The 21,629-nt window shown below is 45.9% G+C and overlaps 1 protein-coding gene across 1 annotated transcript in view; it reads left to right on the top strand.

The window, feature by feature from the left end:
* Positions 1-21,629, top strand: part of PLXNA4 (plexin A4) — a 453,732-nt gene that overhangs the window by 415,311 nt on the left and 16,792 nt on the right. The window contains exons 24-27 of the mRNA XM_061989565.1: positions 6,901-7,060; positions 14,249-14,352; positions 16,500-16,599; positions 19,227-19,417. Of these exons, the coding sequence (XP_061845549.1) occupies positions 6,901-7,060; positions 14,249-14,352; positions 16,500-16,599; positions 19,227-19,417 (555 nt within the window). The remainder of the gene's footprint in view (positions 1-6,900; positions 7,061-14,248; positions 14,353-16,499; positions 16,600-19,226; positions 19,418-21,629) is intronic.

Here is a 21,629-nt window from a genome sequence, read left to right as displayed (position 1 = left end):
ACTCTGTTCTGTTGGATAAAATACTTCCTTGTATCTACCCCATTTCCCCGGAGTGATGCTTGCCCTTCCAATATCACCTTGATTTGTAAGTCAATTGTAAGTCTTCCTACAGCATAAAAGTAGGGCTGTCACTGTAAGTTGCAACCACCCTGAGCAATTCTCTAAGAGGAGGATGATAGTCACAATGCCCAGCTCAAGGCTACAACTAGCCCAGAGACATCCTGAGACCCTGCAGTGTTGGATCAGTGCAGAGCCCATGTCTTTCTGCTAGTGACAGCAAAAATCAGTTTTATGAGGCTATGTTGCAAGGATCTTCTACAGAATAATCTTCACCAGAAGAAAAAGAAACCAAACAAAAGTGTTTTTCTAATGAAGATTTCAGCATGAAGGAATATATCAGAGGCACAGAGTGGAGGAACCTATTAGATCTTCTCTAGAGCTAATGCAGCCATTCCTCTTGAGCAAGCACAAGTCAAAGAAAAATGAGAGGCAAAGAGAATTAATCCCTGTCACTGAGTCATTTGCTTCAAAATGCAATTGTCTGCATAGTGGAAGATACACATTGTGTATGTCCAGCTTTAGCTTCTACTCTGAGATTATATCCTCTTCCAACTTGATTAATGAGCATCAATTAAAGAGCATTAGATATCTCTCCTTATTCTAAGTGCTTGTGAGCTTTCATTTTTTTCCTGGATAAACTAACTCCACAGAGCTTCAAAGTAGGATCAAGAACACTTTCCAAGTCTCTTTAATGATCTTTGTCATTTCTTCATTGTATTTGTTCTCACAAATCTCCAACCTCAAATTTCAGGATGGTCAGGAGATGCTCTAAATTTATCAGATCATTTTCTTTGCACCTTCAGTCGAGGGATGTTCATCTCACCTACCTTCAGCTGGCTCTGAGAGCTGTGTCTAGTCCATCTTAGTACCTTGACCTGTCTTAAATCTTAGCTCAGGTGGGCTGACTCTGGATGTCTCTGCTTTTCTTCAGTAACTGCAGACAAGAGCTGAGCTTTGATTGAATCTGAGAGGGTAGACTTGATTCTTCAATAAGACCACAGCTTCATTTTGCATCTTAAAAACATGACTTTCCTATGAAATCAGCTGCACAGTGGTTCTTTTCCATCACATGTGGCTGTCTAGCAATTTGGAGGCCTGATCTGACACGGAGAGAGTGAGCCAAAGGAAGAGAAATGCAGGCACAGAGCGATCACTTTCACCGAAGGAAATCCCTCCGATCCCTTTAGGCTTGATATAAAGCAGCCAGCAAAGGGTAGTAATTATACATCAGCCTGAACAAAGCTCTCCTCCACTCGCTTTGTGTCGTTTGATGTTAATCAGCTCTTCCCTCTTACATCTCAAGAGCAGACAAATATATCCCGATAGGAATCTCAGCAGATATACAGAGATCAGCTTGGGTGAGAGAGATTAAGAAGCAGCAGAGTATGAACAGGGTTGTTCCTCCTTTCTGGTTCCCTTCATTTCTGGTTTATTTTGTCCTTCTTCTACCTTCCTTAAGCAGCCTGTCGTCTGTTATTAAAACACTTGGACTAATGAAATAAAGCAAGAAATGATTCATTATGTGTAATATGGGAATTCCCTCGGTGTCTCCCACTCTGTGCCAAGTGCACCTGGTTGCCACTGTGAGTTTTGCAGTGTGTGTGGCTCAGATTCATCGGTTTGTTCACGTTTCACGAGTGCTCAGTGACTGCTTGGCTGAGTTAAATCACAATTCCAGCAGTGGGGCACATTGAAACATGCTGGTTGGTGTCATTATTTCAGGAAGACAAGGCCAGGGTTTCTCTATGGAAAGCATTTATTCTTTGGTCTTCATTAATCATGAGCAAATCTTTTAAGTCATAGTTTTGAATATGGTTTGAGTGAAAAGCAGATCCAAAGAAGCTGACTTATCCAGGAGGGGGAAAAAAGAAGACAGAGCACTTTCAGACATCTGGAATTACTGATTTTGCAATGCACACCTCATTCAGTACATTTAGAATGTTTCAGTCTCATTTTTTTTGGAAACCAGATAGCTCTGGTTTGCTCTCTACCAGGTCCTACAGGTCTCTAAGGACACAGCCTCAGTGTCCTAGGGTCTTTGCAGCCTATAAAAAATTCTGTACTTACAAGGGATTTTTTTCCATACAGTAGAAACTAAGCTAGTTACAGATGTGATATTTGCTGGAATAAATATGTTGCATCTAAGCAGTAAGTCTTCTCCCAAGCTGTATACCTCAGAGAAACACCCTCTTGTGTTAATGTCTTTGCAAGCAGTCAGCACTCATCATCTCTAGTCTGCAGTGTTATTAGAAACCCAGCTAGATTGTTCCATCTAGGAAAGAAAGGAAAATCTCATCCCTGCTGACTGCCACCTGCCTTTGTCAGAATCCATGCTTCTTTAACCATCCACCAAACCAGGATCCAGATGCAAAAACCTCTCTCCTTGCTGCCACTGCTCCCCTGTCACTGGGAGCTGAAAGACCATCCATCTCCTTCATCAGCTTCATTTCTGTTGATGCAAATAGTGCAGGAGGAGCAAAGACCTCAATGTGTTTTGGAAGCTGTCAAGAGTATTGTCTGATTAGTGTTTGGAGGTGGTAGGTGGGAGCTGCCCAGTACATCTGGAGCAATGGCATGCTCTGTGTGGTCCCTGCACACCTCAGCACCTCCAGTGAAGAGATCCTAATTGGATCATCTCTCCTGACAGGATATTCCAGATGGATAAAGGTACTTTCAGCTGCCTTTGGTTAAAGTTTTTCAGGGAATTTTGGTGGCAGAGAGGAAGCCAGTTCCAAGATATGAGAAGGTTATGCTTGGCTTTTTGGCAATCCTTCTTGTTTGCTGCCAAGCCTCGTTATACACTTGCCCCCTTGAACCTTCCTTAGCATGATCTAGGAGGGAGACAAAGATATCTGTCCCTAGGATAGAAATTGGAAGGACATCCTGGTCTCAGGGCAGCCCTCTCAAGCATTAAAGAGAACTCAGAGCCAGGATGGACATATGAGTAGTCACAAGCTGTGCTTTTATTATTCAAATGCCAGTAATCTGTAGTGGAGATCAGAGCTTAACTGTGGTAAGCATTGTGTGTATAGCTACATTTAGAGACAGCTCACAGCTGGAAGGGCTGGCAGACAGAAAAAAAAACAACCCCAAGGATGTAGAAAAGGTCAATAAACACAAATCCAGTGAGATGACATGTCCCAAGATCACACACAGTCTGTGGGAGAGCAGGGCTCAGAGATAACCACTCTGCTTGCTCCCAGCCCAATACCTTTTCATGTTGACCACACAACTGGCACTATCCTTGTGATATGCTGAGATTGACCTCAACACATGACAGAACAGCACTGCTAAATTCTGGTATCCTTTCAGTCACAAATCATTCAGCATCTCCTTGAGTGAAACTGAAGTCTCCTCTTAATCCACCTCACTAGCTCTGCCCCACAGGGCTCAAAGGCAGGTGGAGGGTGATGGAGCAGTACCAGTGAATGCATTCAGGAGATCAGCATCACAAGACTTCCTTCAGTGTGACTAATCACACAGGAACAAAACACAGGCCATCTCAGGCATCTCTTCCCCACCAGTTGACATCAAAGATTGTGTTGACATAGCTGAGCAGCACTGCAGGAGCAGTGGGATGGGTTCTCTGTCTTACATTGGTTCCTATGAGGACAGCTCTGGCTGGAAACACAGGGCAAACCTGACTCTTCCAGCAAGACTGGAGCAACTAAACTCTGCTAAATCAATGTAGACAATGTTTAGATATTTTTTTCTCCTGGCCATTCCCTACCAGGGTCAATCTATAGAAGCTTGAGGTGACAACAGAGGAAACTCTTAGATACATTCCCACAGAAGTGGTGGGAATCTCTTTCTCCGTTGCAAAGACTTTGCTACAATTAGGAGTTTCAGTCTGTTAGAAGGGGAGATTTTCAATCTGTAGTGTAAGGATGACTTCTGTAGGGCCCATGACAATCTCCAAAGCACAACCTTTTAGCCTTTCAACACACACAGGCACCATGGTGTCTGAAGTCTTTGTACAGATAAATGTTTAGTGCTCCACAAGACAACAGTTGGAAAACAGCAACTGATGTGAAGCCTGAGGCATATATGTCTAAGCCACTGTGCTCTGAGAAGGGTGTTGGTTTCCATAAGCAATGCCTGATTTCCCTAAAATGTTGAAAAGAGCCTCTTGACTGTCATTGAAATGAACATGCTGGAGTTCAGGGGTTTACATGTACCACCAGCTACCTTAAACTATGCTTGAAGCCACTAAAAGCAAATTTCTCCCTGCACAGCCCTTTGAAATATTTCCTTTCCTGCTGCTTCTTCCCAGCTGGGCTGGTCAAGAAGGAAGGATTACTGTAGTCAGGGAATGACTAGTCATGGCTGACCCAGGCAGAGATTTCCTTCCCCTTTCCAAAGTTGGCACCTTGTGAAATTCAAGGAAACCAAGCTCTAAGTGTAAATAATTATCAGCTGGATGATGGTCCACATGGCATGGTGGGAACCTGTGTGGTGGCCACTAGTCAACCTGTGCAAGAAGTGTTGGGTCTTCTGGACCAGATGTTGGCCTGGCAGGGTAGCCAAAATTATTTTAAAGAGCACTAAATGCCTTCATGTGTAGAACTGAAATGTTTGCATCAGCAATGAATGACACCAAGATGATCAGGGGTCTGGAGCATCTTCCTTCTGAGGAAAGGCTGTGGGACCTGGGGCTGTTTAGTCTGGAGAAGAGGAGACTGAGGGGGGAGCTCATGAATAGTGACAAATATCTCACTGGTGGGTGTCAGGAGGTTGGGGCAGCACTTTTTTTTCTGTTTTATCTAGTAATAGGACAAGGGGTGATGGGATGAAGCTGGAACACAAAAGGTTCAATTTAAACATAAGGAAAAACTGTGTCAGTGTTTCAGTGAGGGAGCCCTGGCCCAGGCTGCCCAGGGAAAGTGTGGAGGCTCCTTCTTTGGAGGGCTTCAAGAGCCACCTGGACATGTTCCTGTGTAACCAGATCTAGATGGGACCTGCTTCTGCAGGGGAATTGGGCTGGATGATCTCTAAAGGTCTCTTCCAACCCTTACCGTTCTATGATTGTATGACACCACAGAGGTTGCTGTGACTGGCACCAGCTCATTTCACCTCAGCTGAACTCAAATCAACTGAGAGGGACCTATAGAGTAACTTGGTCTCCAGAACCATGTGTGACCCCCATAGCACTCTCAAAAGAGCTGCTCCAGCCTGCCATCACTGCTTCATTTCCCTACAGATGTGCAATGGGAGTGGGCCAACTAACAACCTCCACACTGGTTGCATTTCAGCTGTGCTTTTTATGTATGCATAGTTCTGTGATCCTGTGAGATGAAAGGTGCCACGGAGCTGTAAATCCTTGCCATTGTTATTATTATCTGAATTGATGCTTCTTCAATACTCCTGGAAGTGACATATAAATAATAGCATTATGATCTAATCAATATCTCCTATTTACATCTCCCCTTTCATCCAGAAAGATCACAGAGCTCTTTGTAAGCAATATCTTCACAAGTCCCTCAGAGCTGAACATGACAGCACCAAAGGGAGCCTGGTGAGACAGTGTATAATTATATTGATACAATTTCACTCAGTTTTGAGCCAGTTTGAGATCCCATTGCATCTTAGTAGGTTCAGATGGAAAGTGATGGAGAGTCCAGTACCTATGGCATACTATAGAGGGAATTAATAGTAAAGGTAGGATTTGTCTAAGGGACCAAAACTAACTCCTGTAAAAGTGGCCCAGGAACATTTAATAACTGTATATAGCCAGGAGCATCACTGAACACCCCTACCAGGCATAAAGCTCTGCCAAGTTTGTAAAAGTTTATGGACTTCACACTCCTGTAACCAGAAGAGAGCAGAATGCTCAACAGACACATGGCCAGGTGCTAGCAGGCAGTTTGCTGTTAACACTGTGTGTTCAAGGTGTCCCTTCCTCACTACCTCATATGCTTTGCATTTACTCTTGGGCAGAGTCTTTGGAGAAAATGATATTCTCCTTCTGAGAAATGAGAGGCCTCTCTGGCTGAGTCAATTTTCTTTCTCTATATGTAAAAGGTTGTTTTGTGTTTCATTGTTTTAAGAAGCCCTGCATTTCTAATTGACAATATTCTTCTGAGAGGGTTTAGGTCTGTCCCATGGCTGTGCAGAAGCTGGGCAACTGAATAGCACTTTTACCTGAATGATCAAAGTCAGGTGGCAATGCAAGGAGGCTGCTACTAAATTAGATCACCTTGCCAGCTCTCTAGGGATCATGGAATGGGCCAGAGGCTAAGGAAAGCTCTGGAGAACCCTTTGGGTATCAGCTTGGCTCCAACCAGCATTAGGTCTGATTGCATTTTTAATGGTGTCTATGAAAAGAGTGTGTCAATGACCATTGTCTGGTACCTTTTGAGTGAAGGACATTTTTACTGAAAGCACCAGAACCTGAGCTGGTACTCATGGGTTTTCTGTCATTAAGCATGGGGAAGATGCCAAGGAGATAAGGCTCTAAGGGTCTGTTCACACAGGCAGAGTAGCTTCATCTTACAGAGATAAGTAGTGTGGGACACAAGTCCAGAAAAACCTTCCTATCAGCCCCAAATTACAGCCTAGAACAGCTGGGAGCCCATAACACTTAGCTGAGAGCCAAATGCTGAGTTGCCTTTAATTCACTGGGCACAGACAATGGTAAGGGGCTGAGAGCAGCACAGCATCTGTGTGAAATCAGATCTCTATGCCCTCTCCAAGGAGAGAATACTCTTTGTACACATTTTCCCCCTTATTGCATCCTAAATCTCTCTGGCTAGGATGCAGGGACCTGCAGGAAGGGCAGCCACAGGGTGCTGTGAGATGGTGCTGTGAAATGTGTGGTGGGTCTCACTGCCTCTCCCACAGGTGCTGAGCTGCGTGAACCCCGACAACGTGAACAGCCCCGAGATCCCGGTGAAGATCCTGAACTGTGACACCATCACACAGGTGAAGGAGAAGATCCTTGATGCCATCTTCAAGAATGTGCCCTGCTCCCACCGGCCCAAAGCTGCTGATATGGACCTGGGTATGTGAGTGCACATCCAGGCAGCGGGGAGAGGAGAGAGAGACAGTTTCAACCCAGACACTGTTTGCTGGGGCAGGTGCCACCTCTCTGACTGAGTGTGCCCTTGGTGCTTGTGCAAGGCAGAGTGGCAGCAATGGTGAGAGGGAAGAACAGACTGATTGAGTTGATGCATATGCTCCTGGCTTATGAAATCTTTAGCCTTGAGGACTGAAGACTAGTAGCCATCGTGCTTTTCTCCCCACTGAATCCATCTTGGACAAGGGTATGGGAAAGGCATGATTGGGGCTAGTCTCACTCTTCTGCTAAAGAGTATCAAACACTCAGGGTGATGCTGTCAGCAGTGTTCAGGCTGCAGAGATATATTCCTAGCTCTTCTCTGAACAGTGAGGGTTTGGATTCTATATATCTTCTGCAGACATAGTCACAGCTCAAGCAGAATTGGTTATTGTGTAGGCACAGGATAGGGAATAAAGCACCCTCTCTTCAGTGGGCTACATCCATCTCACCCCTGACTGGTTCCCTCTCTTGCCAGCACCCCACCACCAACAGCTGGGCTGGGACCTGCTGCTCTGAAGTTTCCTCTCTGCAGGGGCCTAAGAGATCTTAAGGAAAGAGTAGTCCTTCTGTTTATGAGTTCATACTTTCTTTTCTGGGTGTTTTGCTCCTTCCTGCATTGCTATGTTTGGGGGATAGAAACAGTAGAAGCAACTCCACTTGCACTTCCAGGCAGTTGTTCCATCAAGCTCTGGGGCACGCTGAGATCTGTACAGCCCAGTGCAGGGGTGTCTCTGAGGCCAGAATCCATTTCTGCCCCAAATCTGGAGCAAGGAGTGAGGTGTCTGAAGTTGGGGTCCAGAGGCAGATGTGATAATAAGCCTGGAGGCTACTATGAAAGGATGCATAAAAATCTGCCCATGGCATTGCAGAGGTATGTGGTATGGAGCTGGGACTGCATTGTGGCTGTGTCCACCAGAATTTGCCCTCAGTGGCCTTCAGTGAAAGAGACTTAAGTAGAAAATGATGGCTTCTATAAAACAAAGCAGAGTAGAGGAGGATCCAAAAGAGAAAGGAATGGACTGATGCCAAGAAAAAATTCACAGCAATAATGGAGGCAGGGATGAAGGGGTCAGGGATTAAAGTGAAATGTCTATATGTGTGTGTGTGTGTGACAGAAATTGCAGCAAGGTTCCTGCTCATGAAATGCAGTTAGAATAACGAAACAAGCTGCCAAAACCAGCAGCAGTAAAAACCAGATTACATATATCATCAAGAAAGGACCCAAGATGATTCTGGAGCTGCTACAAGCCTGGAGGGGAATGGTGAGTGCCATGGTGAGCATGAGGGCAGGTAGGGCAGGGTGCCAGGGCACAGCAGACTGGAGGAACGGGGCTTAAAGCCAGATCTCTCCACCTGTCTGGTGCTGGATGGTGGCCACAAAGCCCAGTACATTCACATCTCAGACTGGGTGTGAGTGGAAAGGAGTTTGTTGTGCTGTGGGAGTGAACAATGCACCGTGATGGGAGGCAGGAATTTTATCTGCATGTTGCAAATACCAGGGATAAATTGGATGGATTTCATTGTAGCTCTGACAATTGACAGATGCAGCAGTGTGTGTGTGTGGTGTCACAGCTGGAGCCTGACAATTGTGCACCCAGAACTGTTGCTGGTTTAAGATATATTGACCTACTAAGTGATAATGTAGACCACCAAGTTCCAGAAAGTATTTATGAGCTTGTGTTGGACAGACTTTTCCATGCTGACAAGAGACTGCTCACTGAGCAGCTTTTTGGCCAGTAGCATTGATGATTCAGCTGGGGATAAAGAAACTCACCCAAAATAAAACACAGAAACTCACCCATCTAGTTGAAGAGTCTTGCCAGCAGCAATATAGTTGCAGGCTCCTTTAGCACAGCAGCTAACAAGGTGGGAGGAGAAGGGCTGGCATGGGTGAAGTAGGAACAAGAGGATATTCACGTCCAGCCACAGCATCAGCCCAGCCTCTTTGCAGGAATAGGTGTTTCTTGACACCTGGCATCCTTTGGTGACAGTGAAGGCAGCGAAAGGAGAGCAGAAATAGCTCTCAGGATCAACCTGCTTCAGGCTGAATGCTCAGAACTGCAAAGGCAGCTAGACCAGCCCTGCCAGCCCATGCTAAACAGCAGATCAGAGCAGATGACTGTAATCAGGCCTTGACACCGGTGGTTTTCTAAACAGCAACACCTTTTTCTGTTACCATTACAATTTCCTGGGCTTTCTGTCCACACCAAGGCCAGATTGCTCAGATGGAAGCCAGGGAACAAGCTAATGAGTTATTTTGAGTTGTTAAATGCAGGGTAGCTGCAGGCAGTGACTTGTACGTGTCGCAAATGTCACAATGTTTTGCAGTTACCCAGACAACCCATGGAGGGGGTTGTCAGCTGAAAGCACTTATTTTGGACACCCTGAGGTTACATTTTAGTCCAAAGGCCAATTTGCAGCCCTCTGAGCAAAGGCTTCTTTCTCCAGTGGCTATTTTTGTTATTATTTTTAAAGCCCTAGCCATAAATAAGACACCTCATCTTTGGAAAAGCCTCAGGGTGTGAGGATCACAAAGCAGGAATTTGTCTCCATGCTGAGGCATTCACTCTTCCCTGTGTTTCAGTTGCCTTTTGAGAGGCACTGCTGAGGTGATGGGAGCTACTGGATTGGCTGCTTGCTCTCGGTGATGCTGTCTCAGGCTCACTGTGGACCATGTCAGGCAAGCTTTTCCTGCCTCATCAACAATGCAGTACTGGGATTCAGCCTTTAAGAGCTGTTTAAACTGGGTCTAACTGATATAAACAGGAATACAGACAGCTCGTATATACAGAATGAAGTAATTCCCAGGCATCTTCCATCTACATGTTGTGATACGAAGTTACTTTTGCCTCCGGTCATAGTGGTCCTTCCTCCACTCCAGATGCAGATCTGAGTTTCTTCTCTCTTAGAGTTCATCACATCCTAGAAATTAAACATTTCGTTTACTACCCACCCAGTTGTACTGGTCCCTACAGCACAGAGATGAAGGGTTTACTCTCCTGTTTCCTGTGCCAAATTTGTCTCATGTGGAAATGACTAAGAAGTGAAGAAATACTTGTAAGTCTTAAAGCAGCCCTTCACCAAGTAGGGAGGGTGCATGGACATGCCTGATGGCAGGAGGAGTCTGCAGAGGGCCCTGGCCAGGCTGGAGCCATGGGCCCAGGGCAATGGGATGAGGATTCCCAAGGGCAAGTGCCAGGTCACCCCAAGCCCAGGCAGCTCCAGGCTGGGGCAGAGGGGCTGCAAACTGCTGCAGGGAAAGGGCCTGGGGGGGTTGGTGCCAGGGGCTGAACAGGAGGCAGCAGCGTGCCCAGGGGGCAAGAAGGCCAGTGGCAGCCTGGCTGGGCTCAGCAGTGGGGTGGCAGCAGGCCCAGGAAGGTGGTGGAGTATCTCTAGAGGTACTTCAAAGATGTATAAATGAGATGCTGAGAGGTATGGTTTAGTTTAGTGATGGGCCTGGCAGTGTGAGGTGAGTGGTTGAACTCAATAATTTTAAAGGTCTTTTCCAACCATAATGACTCTGTGATTCAGGAGCACAAGTAATGATGAAACAGGCAATGAGCCTGTGTAAGTCACTTGCACGTGTTCCACTTGCCATTGCTGTGCACAGTCAACACAAAACATTTCACAGCCCCTCATAGGAGACTTAAGGTCCTTAGGAGAAGGATGGGAAGCACAGTATATGGCATGAACAGTTGGCCTAGGTTGATTGTGTGTAACATGACCTAGAAGTGCCTGTAAAAGATAGTGTAGCTAGTAATGACTAGTTCAAAGGAAGGACCTTGGAGTGAGCTGCCAGGTCTCCCTGTCCTCTTTGCTTTAGTCCCTTGCTCAATGGGCATCTTCAGAGAGAAGGCATGAGGGAGGTGTAACATTTCCTATAGGATTTGAAGTGCAGGAGAACATCTCCTCATGTCCCATCTCTGCATGGAGTCATTCCCTAGGCAAGCATTGCTATAGCTCAAAGAGGCACCTCTTTGTCAAAGGCCCCTGGAATTTCCTTTTTCCCAGTCAAGTTGAACAGAAAGGTTGTTGCTTAAAAAAAAGAAGAAAAAGAAGTAATTCCTGTGTGCAATAAAAAGATACACTATCTGCTGAATGAAATATAAAGGCTTCACAGCAGCTGTCTCCTGAGTTTGCATTTACTGCTGCTCCTGATTGGGAGGCTTGATAAAGATAATGGGATTTTTTTTACCTCCCTCCCCCTCTCCCTCCCTCTCTCTGGAAGGTAGAAGTGTAAGGAATTGGATTGGAGTGTGTCTCTCTTTTGTGCCAGCTCAAAGAGGAGTGTGCAGATCTGATGAGAGAGGGGATAGGGTGCTGCCAATGAGGACAAAGCTAACAGTTTTCACTTAGTGCTGTGAATATGGATGTCAGGGTCACCTTTGTGCCCTCCCTCCCCATTCCCTTGCTCCAGGGCTTTTGCATTTCCTTGCAGATGGGTGTGTGATTACCTCAGGGAGAAGAGGGGTTGTGCAGTGCTCCTGTGAGGCTGGGAAGGGTTGAGGGAACACAACTGGGAGTCTTCTCTCTGTCCTTGCTCAGATGTATGATGAAGTGATTTGTTTTGGTCAGGGCAAACAGGCTGCCAAACTGAAGGCAGATGTTCTGGATCAGTCCTGTAGCGTTTTCCTCCTTGTCGTGCTCAGGAGTGGAGTGTGGAGTCAGGCTGGCACTTCCACTTCCCTTCGTGGCCTCTTTCTGCAGGAAGGCTAAGGGGATGAACTTGGCAGTGCCCTGTGTTTTTGCAGGGGCACAAAGGATTGGAGGGAACATCCCATGATGCTTCTCTGAAGCAAAGGGAAAGCTTCTGCTCTTCTGAGAACCTTGTCCATCCTTTAAACACATGTAAAGCACAAGAATGAGAAAAGCTGTGCCTGTCCTTCAAATCAGAGCCTGAGAACCTCTGTATCCTTCCCAAATCACTATGTGAATGTGTGTGTCTCTCTTCTAAGATGAGTCAAGAGAACCACAGGAACATGCAGAGCCCTGGAGGAGAGAGGTCAAAGAGACACTAACCCCAAGAGACCATGAGGAAGGCATATAAAAGACACTCTCTGTGACAGTAGAAATGCCCTTGGCACCCTGTGGAGCATTTTGTAAGAGTATCATTTCCTAGCCTATCTCAAACTTGGAGCTTTGTGGTCTTCCAAGTAATGTCTAGGATCAGTTGTCATGTGGGAATCTGATCCAGGTGGGAGTGAAGAGAGAGCATCGTCCTCAGACATCACAGGGATGATGTAGGTGAGGATATAAGGAGCTGAAGTAAACGAATGGTAGTTCAGGATGAGTGCTTAGCCAACATAACCTTTGCTTACTCTCTGAGTGTTTCTAGCCAAAGTAACACCCAGCAATAAACACAGCAGCTGACCTCTTCCTGCTCATTTCCATGACTAATAAAAGCAAGGGTGGCTTTCCCAATACATTTTAATTATATGATAAGAAAACTGCTGAAACCAAGAGAAATTTGCAACGGTCTTTGCATCTTTCTATTAGGGGAAATAAACAGGGGTGGCAGGTGATATCTGCATATACAGGAGTTCATTTTAATTAACTCCTGCAAATGAATAGACTTTCTACTTTGGCTCTGGCTAAACTGTATGTGGTTGGGTCACTGGGACTGAGAAATGACAACCAAAAAGATCACATTGGAGGGTGCAAATTGGCTGTGGGAAGAAACACAAGGACAAACTTCTTCCCTGTGGAGGTGAGGGAGCACTGGCAGGGGCTGCCCAGATGGGCTGTGGAGTCTCCTTCTCTGGAACCATCCCAACCCCAGCTGGATGAGTTTCTGTGTGCCCTGCTCTAGGTGGTGCTGCTCTGGCAGGGGGGTTGCACTGGATGATCTTTCAAGGTCCCTTCCAACCCTTCAGATTCTGTGACTCTGTGATACTGCATTTCTCTTCTTTTGGCCATGTTTACATGTTCCTTGCCTATAGGCAAGTCTGTGAGCCTTCTGTGGGAAAGCTGTGACCATCCTCTACATGCAATGTTCTTCAAGATTTGAGCAAAAGGTATTACACTGGGCAGTGACAGGGTGCTCCAGTCTTGCAGAAGGAGAGATGCATTGAGCATTTTGAGATGAAGGCTAGAGAACTGTTTGTTGCAGAAACTGGAGCCCTTCTTGCCAAAGGAGAGCTGCTGAAGAGTGGTAGAGATTATATGCTGGGCGTTGATTCTGTCTCTGGCTTTTCTCCTCATTGTGCCTCTACTGTGCCTGAAGTTAAGGGCTTCCAAATCTCCATCATTTCTGAATTTGAGTAGCAATAAATGATGTGTGAGCATTAATGGAAGTGATCTGAGCCCATCACAGGGTTGGGAGCTGTGCTGAGCAAGACCCTGCTCTGCCCATTCTCTGTGGCTGAGTAGTTAGTCATACCTCAAGTCCTGATAAAGGTTGTGCTTCTGCTGCTAAAGGAAAGATGACCAGGGATGAATCTCTGTCCCTGACACAAGTGACATTCATTTGCTTCTGTCTCATGGTAATGGGTAACATATGCAAGGACAGGCTGATCTTGGGAACAGCAATGTTGGAGCAAGAACAGAGCCAGGGAGTAAGCTAAGAGCTAAACTCAGTAAATAGAGTGCTAAAGCACCAGGCCTTGCTCTGCTCAGCTTTGCCAGTGGATCAACGGCTCTTTGGTCATTATTTATCTGTACAGACCTCTGTGTTGCTGTACCCCAACCTTGGGCCTCTCATCTCTGCAGGCAACTGCTCCATGTTCTTACCTCTATATGATGTCGCTCTAAAGGAATGGATGTTTCCTGGGCAAAAGTTGGTTTGTGATTGCATTGTCACTGAAGTGTAAAGAAACTGCTCTGGATAACACAGGACTTTGCATTTTACCATATGGTTATGATTTTAGCATATTTTCCTGAATGATCTCTTTGAATCTTTCATGGTATTTCTGTTTTCTCTTACCCTCTGGAAAGAGAGCTGTAGACATCTGTATGTTGTTCGCGGTTGGAGGCATTTCACACAGCATAAGGGTAATGACTGAAGTGCTCCTACACAGATAGAGTCTGCATGAGTGTGACCACATGAGTTATGGACACAGGCATTGCCAGGGCTCTGTCCACAGTCTCAGAGGCTCTGCAGAGCAGAGCTCAGTGTCCCTGTTTTCCTTGCAGAGTGGAGGCAAGCGAGTGGGGCGAGGATGATCCTTCAGGATGAAGACATCACAACCAAGATAGAGAATGACTGGAAGAGACTCAACACGCTGGCACACTATCAGGTAACTGTATGAGAGGGTGGGTAGAGGGTAGATCAGCTAAAGATGTGAAAAGGAAAAGGGCAAAAAAAGGTGGAGAAATAAATGACAGTGGAGTGGGCAGCAAATGGACAGAGCCCTTGTGTTCATAGAATCATAGGATGGTAGGGGTTGAAAGGGACCTTTAGAGATCATCCAGTCCAGCCCCCCTGCAGAAGCAGATCCCACCTACATCAGGTCACACAGGAAAGTGTCCAGGTGGGTCTTGAAGCCCTCCAAGGAAGGAGCCTCCACATCCTCCCTGGGCAGCCTGGGCCAGGGCTCCCTCACTCCAACACTGACACAGTTTGTCCTTATGTTTCAATGGAACTGTTTGTGTTCCAGCTTCATCCCATCACCCCTTGTCCTGGTGCTAGATACCATAGAAAAATGTGCTGCCCCAACCTTCTGACACCCACCAGTGAGATATTTGTAACTATTAATGAGCTCCCCCCTCAGTCTCCTCTTCTCCACTGAGTACAACACTGTGTTGAGTACATCCATCCTGTAAACACCCATTTTTTGATGACCTCAAGATCCATAAGAGAGGGCTAAAGCTGTCAAAAAATATCTTACACAAGTGACAGATTTCATGAGGAATGGAGTTGTGGTCACAAGCTCTCCCTACTCCTTTCCCTTCTTGCCAAAAGGAAAAAAATAAGTCAGAGCACCTCATTAGGTTTAATCCGATGCTGACAACTTTGTCATTTCCTCCATCACACCTTAGCAATCCCTGTTTCATAACAAGATAGACTGTTTCTCATTGAAGAGCTGACCTGAGGAGGCAGCAAGTAATAATTTGAAAAGGAACCCAAACTTTCCTTTTCAGAGTGACTGAAGCCTTGCTGACTGACTCCAGAAAGGGGTTTTTTTTTTCAGGTGCAGCAGGGATATTTTTCATTTTACTTCACCAACAAACCAGGCCTATTTTTCTTTCCTTTCTATGTTTTTTTACCAATTGTTTGCTTCAGGCAATGAGCTTCCAGCTACACAGATGATCGAGGGCAGAACAGATCTCAACTGCCAGGGTGTTAACTCTACATCATTTACCCTGGCTATCCTGAGGGCAGAGACAGAGTGTGCTGGGGTGGACATTGATATGCCTGTTGCCTCAGTTTCCCCATCTGTAGTGTGGGGCTAAAACTACAAAGAGCCAATAATTACCTTCCATGATTGCTGAGGGGCTATTTAATTAGCCTCTGTGGTGCTTTGAAGATAAAAAACTCTATGCAAGTGCTAATTATTGTCATTACACAGACAAGAGTTAGAGGTTGGTAGCAGGGTTTTTTTTTCCACCCCTCTCCTTTTTATGATGTCTTATTTATCACAGATATTCTGATAGGGCTCCTTTGAGCCCCTGTCTTGTTAACTTTTCTGATACAGGACCCACGTGAATCCCCCAAGCTGTAGAAACAGAAAGTCTGACTTGTTTCAGAAAGCTCTGCTGTCTGTTGAAACACTATCCCATGACATCCTGGAGCACAGACACTCCAAACCTGCTGCTTTTCCTTTGTCTGACACAGCAGAGGGAGAGAAGCTGTGTCAGTCACTTCAATCCAGCAGTGCATTTGTCATGTGGAAAGGGGGAGACTGTGCATGGAGAGGCTGACAGGATCAGTCAAAGTGGAAGAGGTAGATATCCATTTCTGAGCTGGGTGCCTAGGTGTCACCTTTAATAGAAGTGGAAGGAACAGGAAATTTCACATCAGTTTTATCATCCCTATGGGATATCATATCCTTGATGTCTGAAATAGCTGAGATGATTTTATTCCTCTCATGCTCCCATTCTGCATAAGAGCTTCCTCATGAATAAGAACCCAGTGTCAGCTTTCCTGAGGTTGCTGCAAAGACTCACGTTGTCATCACTGAGCTCTGAAGCAGGAGCAGAGTCTAGTTTGTCATCAGTTGTCCTATTGCCTCAGCACAAGCTTCAGTGGTGGAGGTTTTGTCCTTTTGTTGTTCACAGACCCAGTGAAGCAAACACTTTGGACAGTAGTCCAAAGCTACTGTCCTGTCTACAGTGACACTGGTTTACAGCTCAGTTTTTGCTGATTCAGTTTCTGCTGTACTTGACATGCTCCCCTGCCAGTTTTCAGAAGCTTAATGACCAAGTCCCCTTTTATTCTCTGCAGGTGCCAGATGGATCTGTGGTAGCTTTAGTCTCCAAGCAAGTCACTGCCTACAATGCAGTCAACAACTCCACAGTCTCACGGACATCAGCCAGCAAGTATGGTAAGGATTTGTGTGCTGGAGATCACAGTGGTTACAAGACACTGAGCACCAACAGACAGAATGATGGACAGATAACTAGATGATAAGTTTGCTTGAAAGATGGCAGGAGGAATTAGATATCTAAAACTTGGGCATCTGGTCCAAGCTCTTGATGCAAGTGGTTGGATTGCTCTTGTGAAGTACTTTTCCTTCCTCATGAATGAAAGGAGGAGCCCAGATAATTAGCTGCCTATATTTTAGATCACTGAATCTCAGTCTTTGAGTTTGCACAAGAAGAGGCAAGGGGGAACATTGCACATTGTATGGGCTCAGTCATTCTGGTGGGCAAAGTTCTTTGAGCACAGCCTGTTGTGAAGATGAATCTGTGTCACAGATGTGGGACTATCTACACAGGGCAAAGCTTGTCTACAGTTACATCCCAGTGTGGGTGTTGTGTGTTCCACCCAGCTATCTTCTTATCCCAAGGGAATCTGCACCTGGAATACTAATAAAAATGACTTACTGAGGTCTTATGTCAGTATATCCCAAGGCAGTGGAGTTCTTCCCACTTTACCCATGAGATGACTGAGAATGAGACAGCTGTGAAACAGAGACCAGGTGGAAATTCTTCTGTAGAGACAGAGACTTCCTGAGTCTCACTCACACCATCACACACCTATCTGCCCTGCAATAGAGTTACAGCCCAGGATATGTCTCACTATGGTGATGCTGGATGGCAAAATAAAACATCTCTAATGTGCAGAGTGATGTCATATCAGTCTATTATTAGGTTTCAATTTATGAAAGCATCTCCAATCCTTCTTACTCCCTTTAGCTTGAGGGAAAGTGAAGTTACTCAATGTCCAATGAGCCCCTTCCCTGTTTCTCCAAGGACATAAGCAATCCGCCAGACCTTATTAATATTCATCCTCTTTGCCATGTTGTTGCAATTACTGAAAGGCACACTGACCTTTGAAAAGGAAGACTTGAGAGGGGTTAATTTGTGTTGAATTTCTTTAATTCTTTTGCCATTTGATTTTTCAGGAGAAGGGAGTGGGAGAATGCAGGGGGAGGAGAAGATGTGGTGGGTCAGAAGTGATTGGTAATTGCAATTAAGAAAACAGCATCCAGAGAGAAAAAGGATATTCCATCTGATAATTAATATGTAGAGATTGGTAATGCATTAATGAGGTTGATTCAGATCTTGCTGCAGAAAGGTGCAACACTCTTCTATTAATTACAGTTGGAAAAGACTCTGTCTGAATTGCTGGGAGGTCAGAGAGAGGGGAATGCCTCAGGCCATCACTCAGAGGCAAAGGGAAGTAAAACTTGGAAGCTAAAGGTGTCTTTGAATAGGAAATTTGTGTGGGCCCACCTGGGAATCTGGTTTACTTTCTGTCAAAACAAGATTTGGCAGCAGCGAGTGAAGAGAATGGCTGGGCAGGAGTCACTGGATTGCCTTGATGCCAAAGGAAGGAGGGAGCTCACCCTGAGTCTAGGGGTGGGGAGGTAGACACAAAGACATGTTGATCACATCAGTATTGCCATGTGAAAAGGACATGGCCTGTTTTCTGACCATAATGCCAAGCAGCATGGCATGGTATGGCTAACATCCATGCTGGTAAAGCACATTGTATGTACCCATACTGTCTGGTGCTGTCCCCTGAACCAGTCCTGCTCAGTCTCTGACATGGACAGTGTGAGTTGTCCCAGCCCAAAGCTTTATCAAGGAATGTGGTAAGAGGCAAAGTACACAGGCAGATGAAAGGCAGTGCTTGAGTCTCTTCTAATTTAATATTGTGGACATTGACACCAGGTCTGGGTTGGCTGACATCACTTGTCTTTGCTGAGCAAGTCACTCAGTCATAAGATAATGCTTTGATGCTGAGGTCTGGTCCATACAGCTGCTTTGGGAGCTTTTAGACCTTTAAGATCATCATGTCCAACCCTTCCCCTCACACTGCCAAGCCCATCACTAACCCATGGTCCTCAGCACCTCAGCACCATGCCTTTGCAATAGTTCCAGGGCTCGGGACACCCTCACCTCCCTGGGCAGCCTGGCACAGGGGCTGACAACCCTCTCAGGGAAACAGTTCTGCCTCAGCTCCCACCTAAACCTCACCTGACACAATTTGAGCCCATTTCCTCTTGTCCTGTTTTTCATTACTGGGGAGAAGAGATTGACTCCCACTTCACTACAACCTCCCATCAATTAGTTATAGAAAGTGATCATGTCTCCCCTCAGCCTCCTTTTCTCCGGGCTAAACAGCCTGAGTTCTCTCAGCTGCTTCTCATCAGACTCGTTCTCTAAATTGGTTGATGGAAGTTTATTTAATACTGATAGGGAAATGCAGAGCCTGTGAGAGAAGGGATACTCCAGTACTGCAGCAGCCTTGGGACACCCAAATGTCTTCCAGGCTGGACTCACCAACTGTGACTGTCCCAGCCTCCCATCAGAATCTGTATGATTCACTCCATATAGTGAACGGGAGAGGTACCTGCCCCTGACCCCAGCCAGAGGATGTCTCCTTGCCTTTGTGATGAAAAGCTTCTGTTAGGTGCCATGCCATTAACACATTTCCTTGGTGAAGCCTGTTAATCCTGATACAAGTGCTACCAAGGCTGAGCCTTTGCTTCTCTCTGTGCAGAGAACATGATCCGTTACACCGGCAGCCCCGACAGCCTCCGCTCCCGCACGCCCATGATCACCCCTGACCTCGAGAGTGGAGTCAAGATGTGGCACTTGGTGAAGAACCATGAGCATGGTGACCAAAAAGAGGGTGACAGGGGCAGCAAGATGGTCTCTGAGATCTACCTGACAAGATTACTTGCCACCAAGGTAAGTGGTGGGGGCGGGAAGGGGGTGAGAATCTCTTATTTTAAGGGTTGCAGTGGAGCTTCTTGCCTAGAAGAGAGACAGCTCAAAGGATGCCAAAAGGAAATAGAGAGTAGAAAGAAAATGGAGCAAGAGGAATGCTCAAAATACATAGGAAAAGAGCTTGGATTTAGAAAGCAGGGTCAGAAAAGAGATACTGGAGAGCAACAAGGAACAAAGAACACAAGGCCATGCAACTGATTGAGAAACTCAGCCCAGGGTAGGTGCTGTGGTTGTTGATTATCCTGGCTTGTAGCTTGTACTAAAGTTGAGCAAATTAAGACCCAGGGACAAAATATGCTCAGATCAGGTTCCAAGGATGTGTCACATCTCACAGTCTGAAACAGGCTCCTTTGCCACAGACCTCTGAGTTTTGTGGTACAAGTTCTTCTCCACCTTTCCCCTGGTCTCATAAAGATTCTTGTGATGATTACTTGGCAGGAGGTAAAAGTTGGCCACAATGTAGCTAATAGGTGACCAGGAAAGCAAATATATACCCATCATCACTGAGACATGGAAAGCCCAGAGTCCAAAAGAGAAAACACAGACTAAGTCAGGTGAGAGCAACGCAGGAACATCCTGGACTGAATCTCCAGACACATCTCACACATCACAGCTGGCCCGTGGTGTCTCTGCAGGGAGGGCAAAAGCTGTGTTGGGAAGTTGGTAAAATCCCATCTGCCCAATCCATATTCCCCAAAATACTGGAAAGCAGCATCCTAAGTGGATCCACCAATCTCATTCCTAAAGGTGCTACAAGAGTGTGGGCTGAACTGACATTTATATTCTCTTCCACCCCGTGGATGGTGGAGAAGCCTGCATTAATGAAGAGGCTGCAAGGATCTTTTGCATCCCAACAGGGACTAGGCCAGGTGGGGAGGAGGTCAGTTTAATCAGAGACAGCCTCCCTGTACAGATCTGATGTCCTCTTGCAGCACAGGGTATCTCTATGCCCAAATCTCTTTACCATGAGAGTTGTCTCAGTGCATCCCAGAAGTGGAAACTGCAGAGTAGTTGTTGCTCAGATCATGACTTTGAGCAGGGTTAAACCAGTGACCCAACAGCCCAATCTCCCTTTGACTACTGCCATTTCTTGTCAGGGCATTAAGAGGCACAAACACAATTTCATGTGCTCATGCACACACCACCTGAGTTTGCCATCAGACAGGTCTCCATCATACCCTGAAGTCCTACCATGTAGTTTTACCTGCACATTTGTTCCTCGACTCATTTTGCCTCTGATGTCTGACTCTGCAGCCTCACTCAGGCTGTCTACAGTGGATTTGAAGACAAAGTGGCTTTGTCTTTAGCCCCTGGTACATGCCCAGCTCCCTGGCATCAAGATGCTTTTATGGATCACAAAACATTAACAGAAAATGATACTCCCTAGGGCTCAGACCCCAGCTGGTGTAAACCAGCAAGCATTGGACCAGCGCTGATTTACACTGCCTGGGGATGTGCCCTCTACCCCACCACTGAATCCCTTTTGCTTTCTGTTCCAGATCACAAATTTAACACACAGGTTTGGTTGTTGTAGGGGTTTTATTTTGTGGAGATGGCAGGGAAGCAGCTGCAAAACATGCACAGCAACTGAGACATTAGAAAGGCTGAGGGTTTATTGTTTCCCCTCTTGGGCTGAGCAATTTTCCCATCATGACTATTTGAGGGATGGAAAGAGGAGAGAGAGCAGTTGCTGTTAATCCAATCCCAGGGAATATTTAGTTGAACTGACAATGATTTTTATTCTGGTGAATCCCTGACCTCTCAGACCTAGAGTCTCTTGCTTAAAAACCTCAGAGGTTTTATTTGTGTTTGTCTGGGTGAGCATGCAGACAGCCAATTCCCTCCAGAAACTGAACCTGAGGGCAGCTCTTCCATGTCAGACCAACAAGATCTCCCCTCAGGGGTCCTTTCTGAGTCAGATGTGTGTTGCAGGGCTTTATTCACCCTATAGAAGTTCACACAAGCAAAAGGTATCTCTGCTTGTTTCCTGAAGAATAAATCAAGTGGTGAATCAGCAAGAGACACCAGCTTTCTAATTAAGGTTTTGTTAGCACTATGTAAACCTGAGCCACTCTGGTGGAACCTGGTGCTTCATTTCAAGTGAGGAGAATTTCTTTCCTGGGTCTGCAGAGAAAAGGGAAGGGTTTTACTTTTCAGAAGAGGAAATTTTGCA

Source organism: Colius striatus, chromosome 1 (genome assembly GCF_028858725.1).
Source record: "Colius striatus isolate bColStr4 chromosome 1, bColStr4.1.hap1, whole genome shotgun sequence".
NCBI classification, from domain to species: Eukaryota; Metazoa; Chordata; class Aves; order Coliiformes; family Coliidae; genus Colius; species Colius striatus.
This window is presented reverse-complemented; position numbering and strand designations above follow the sequence as displayed.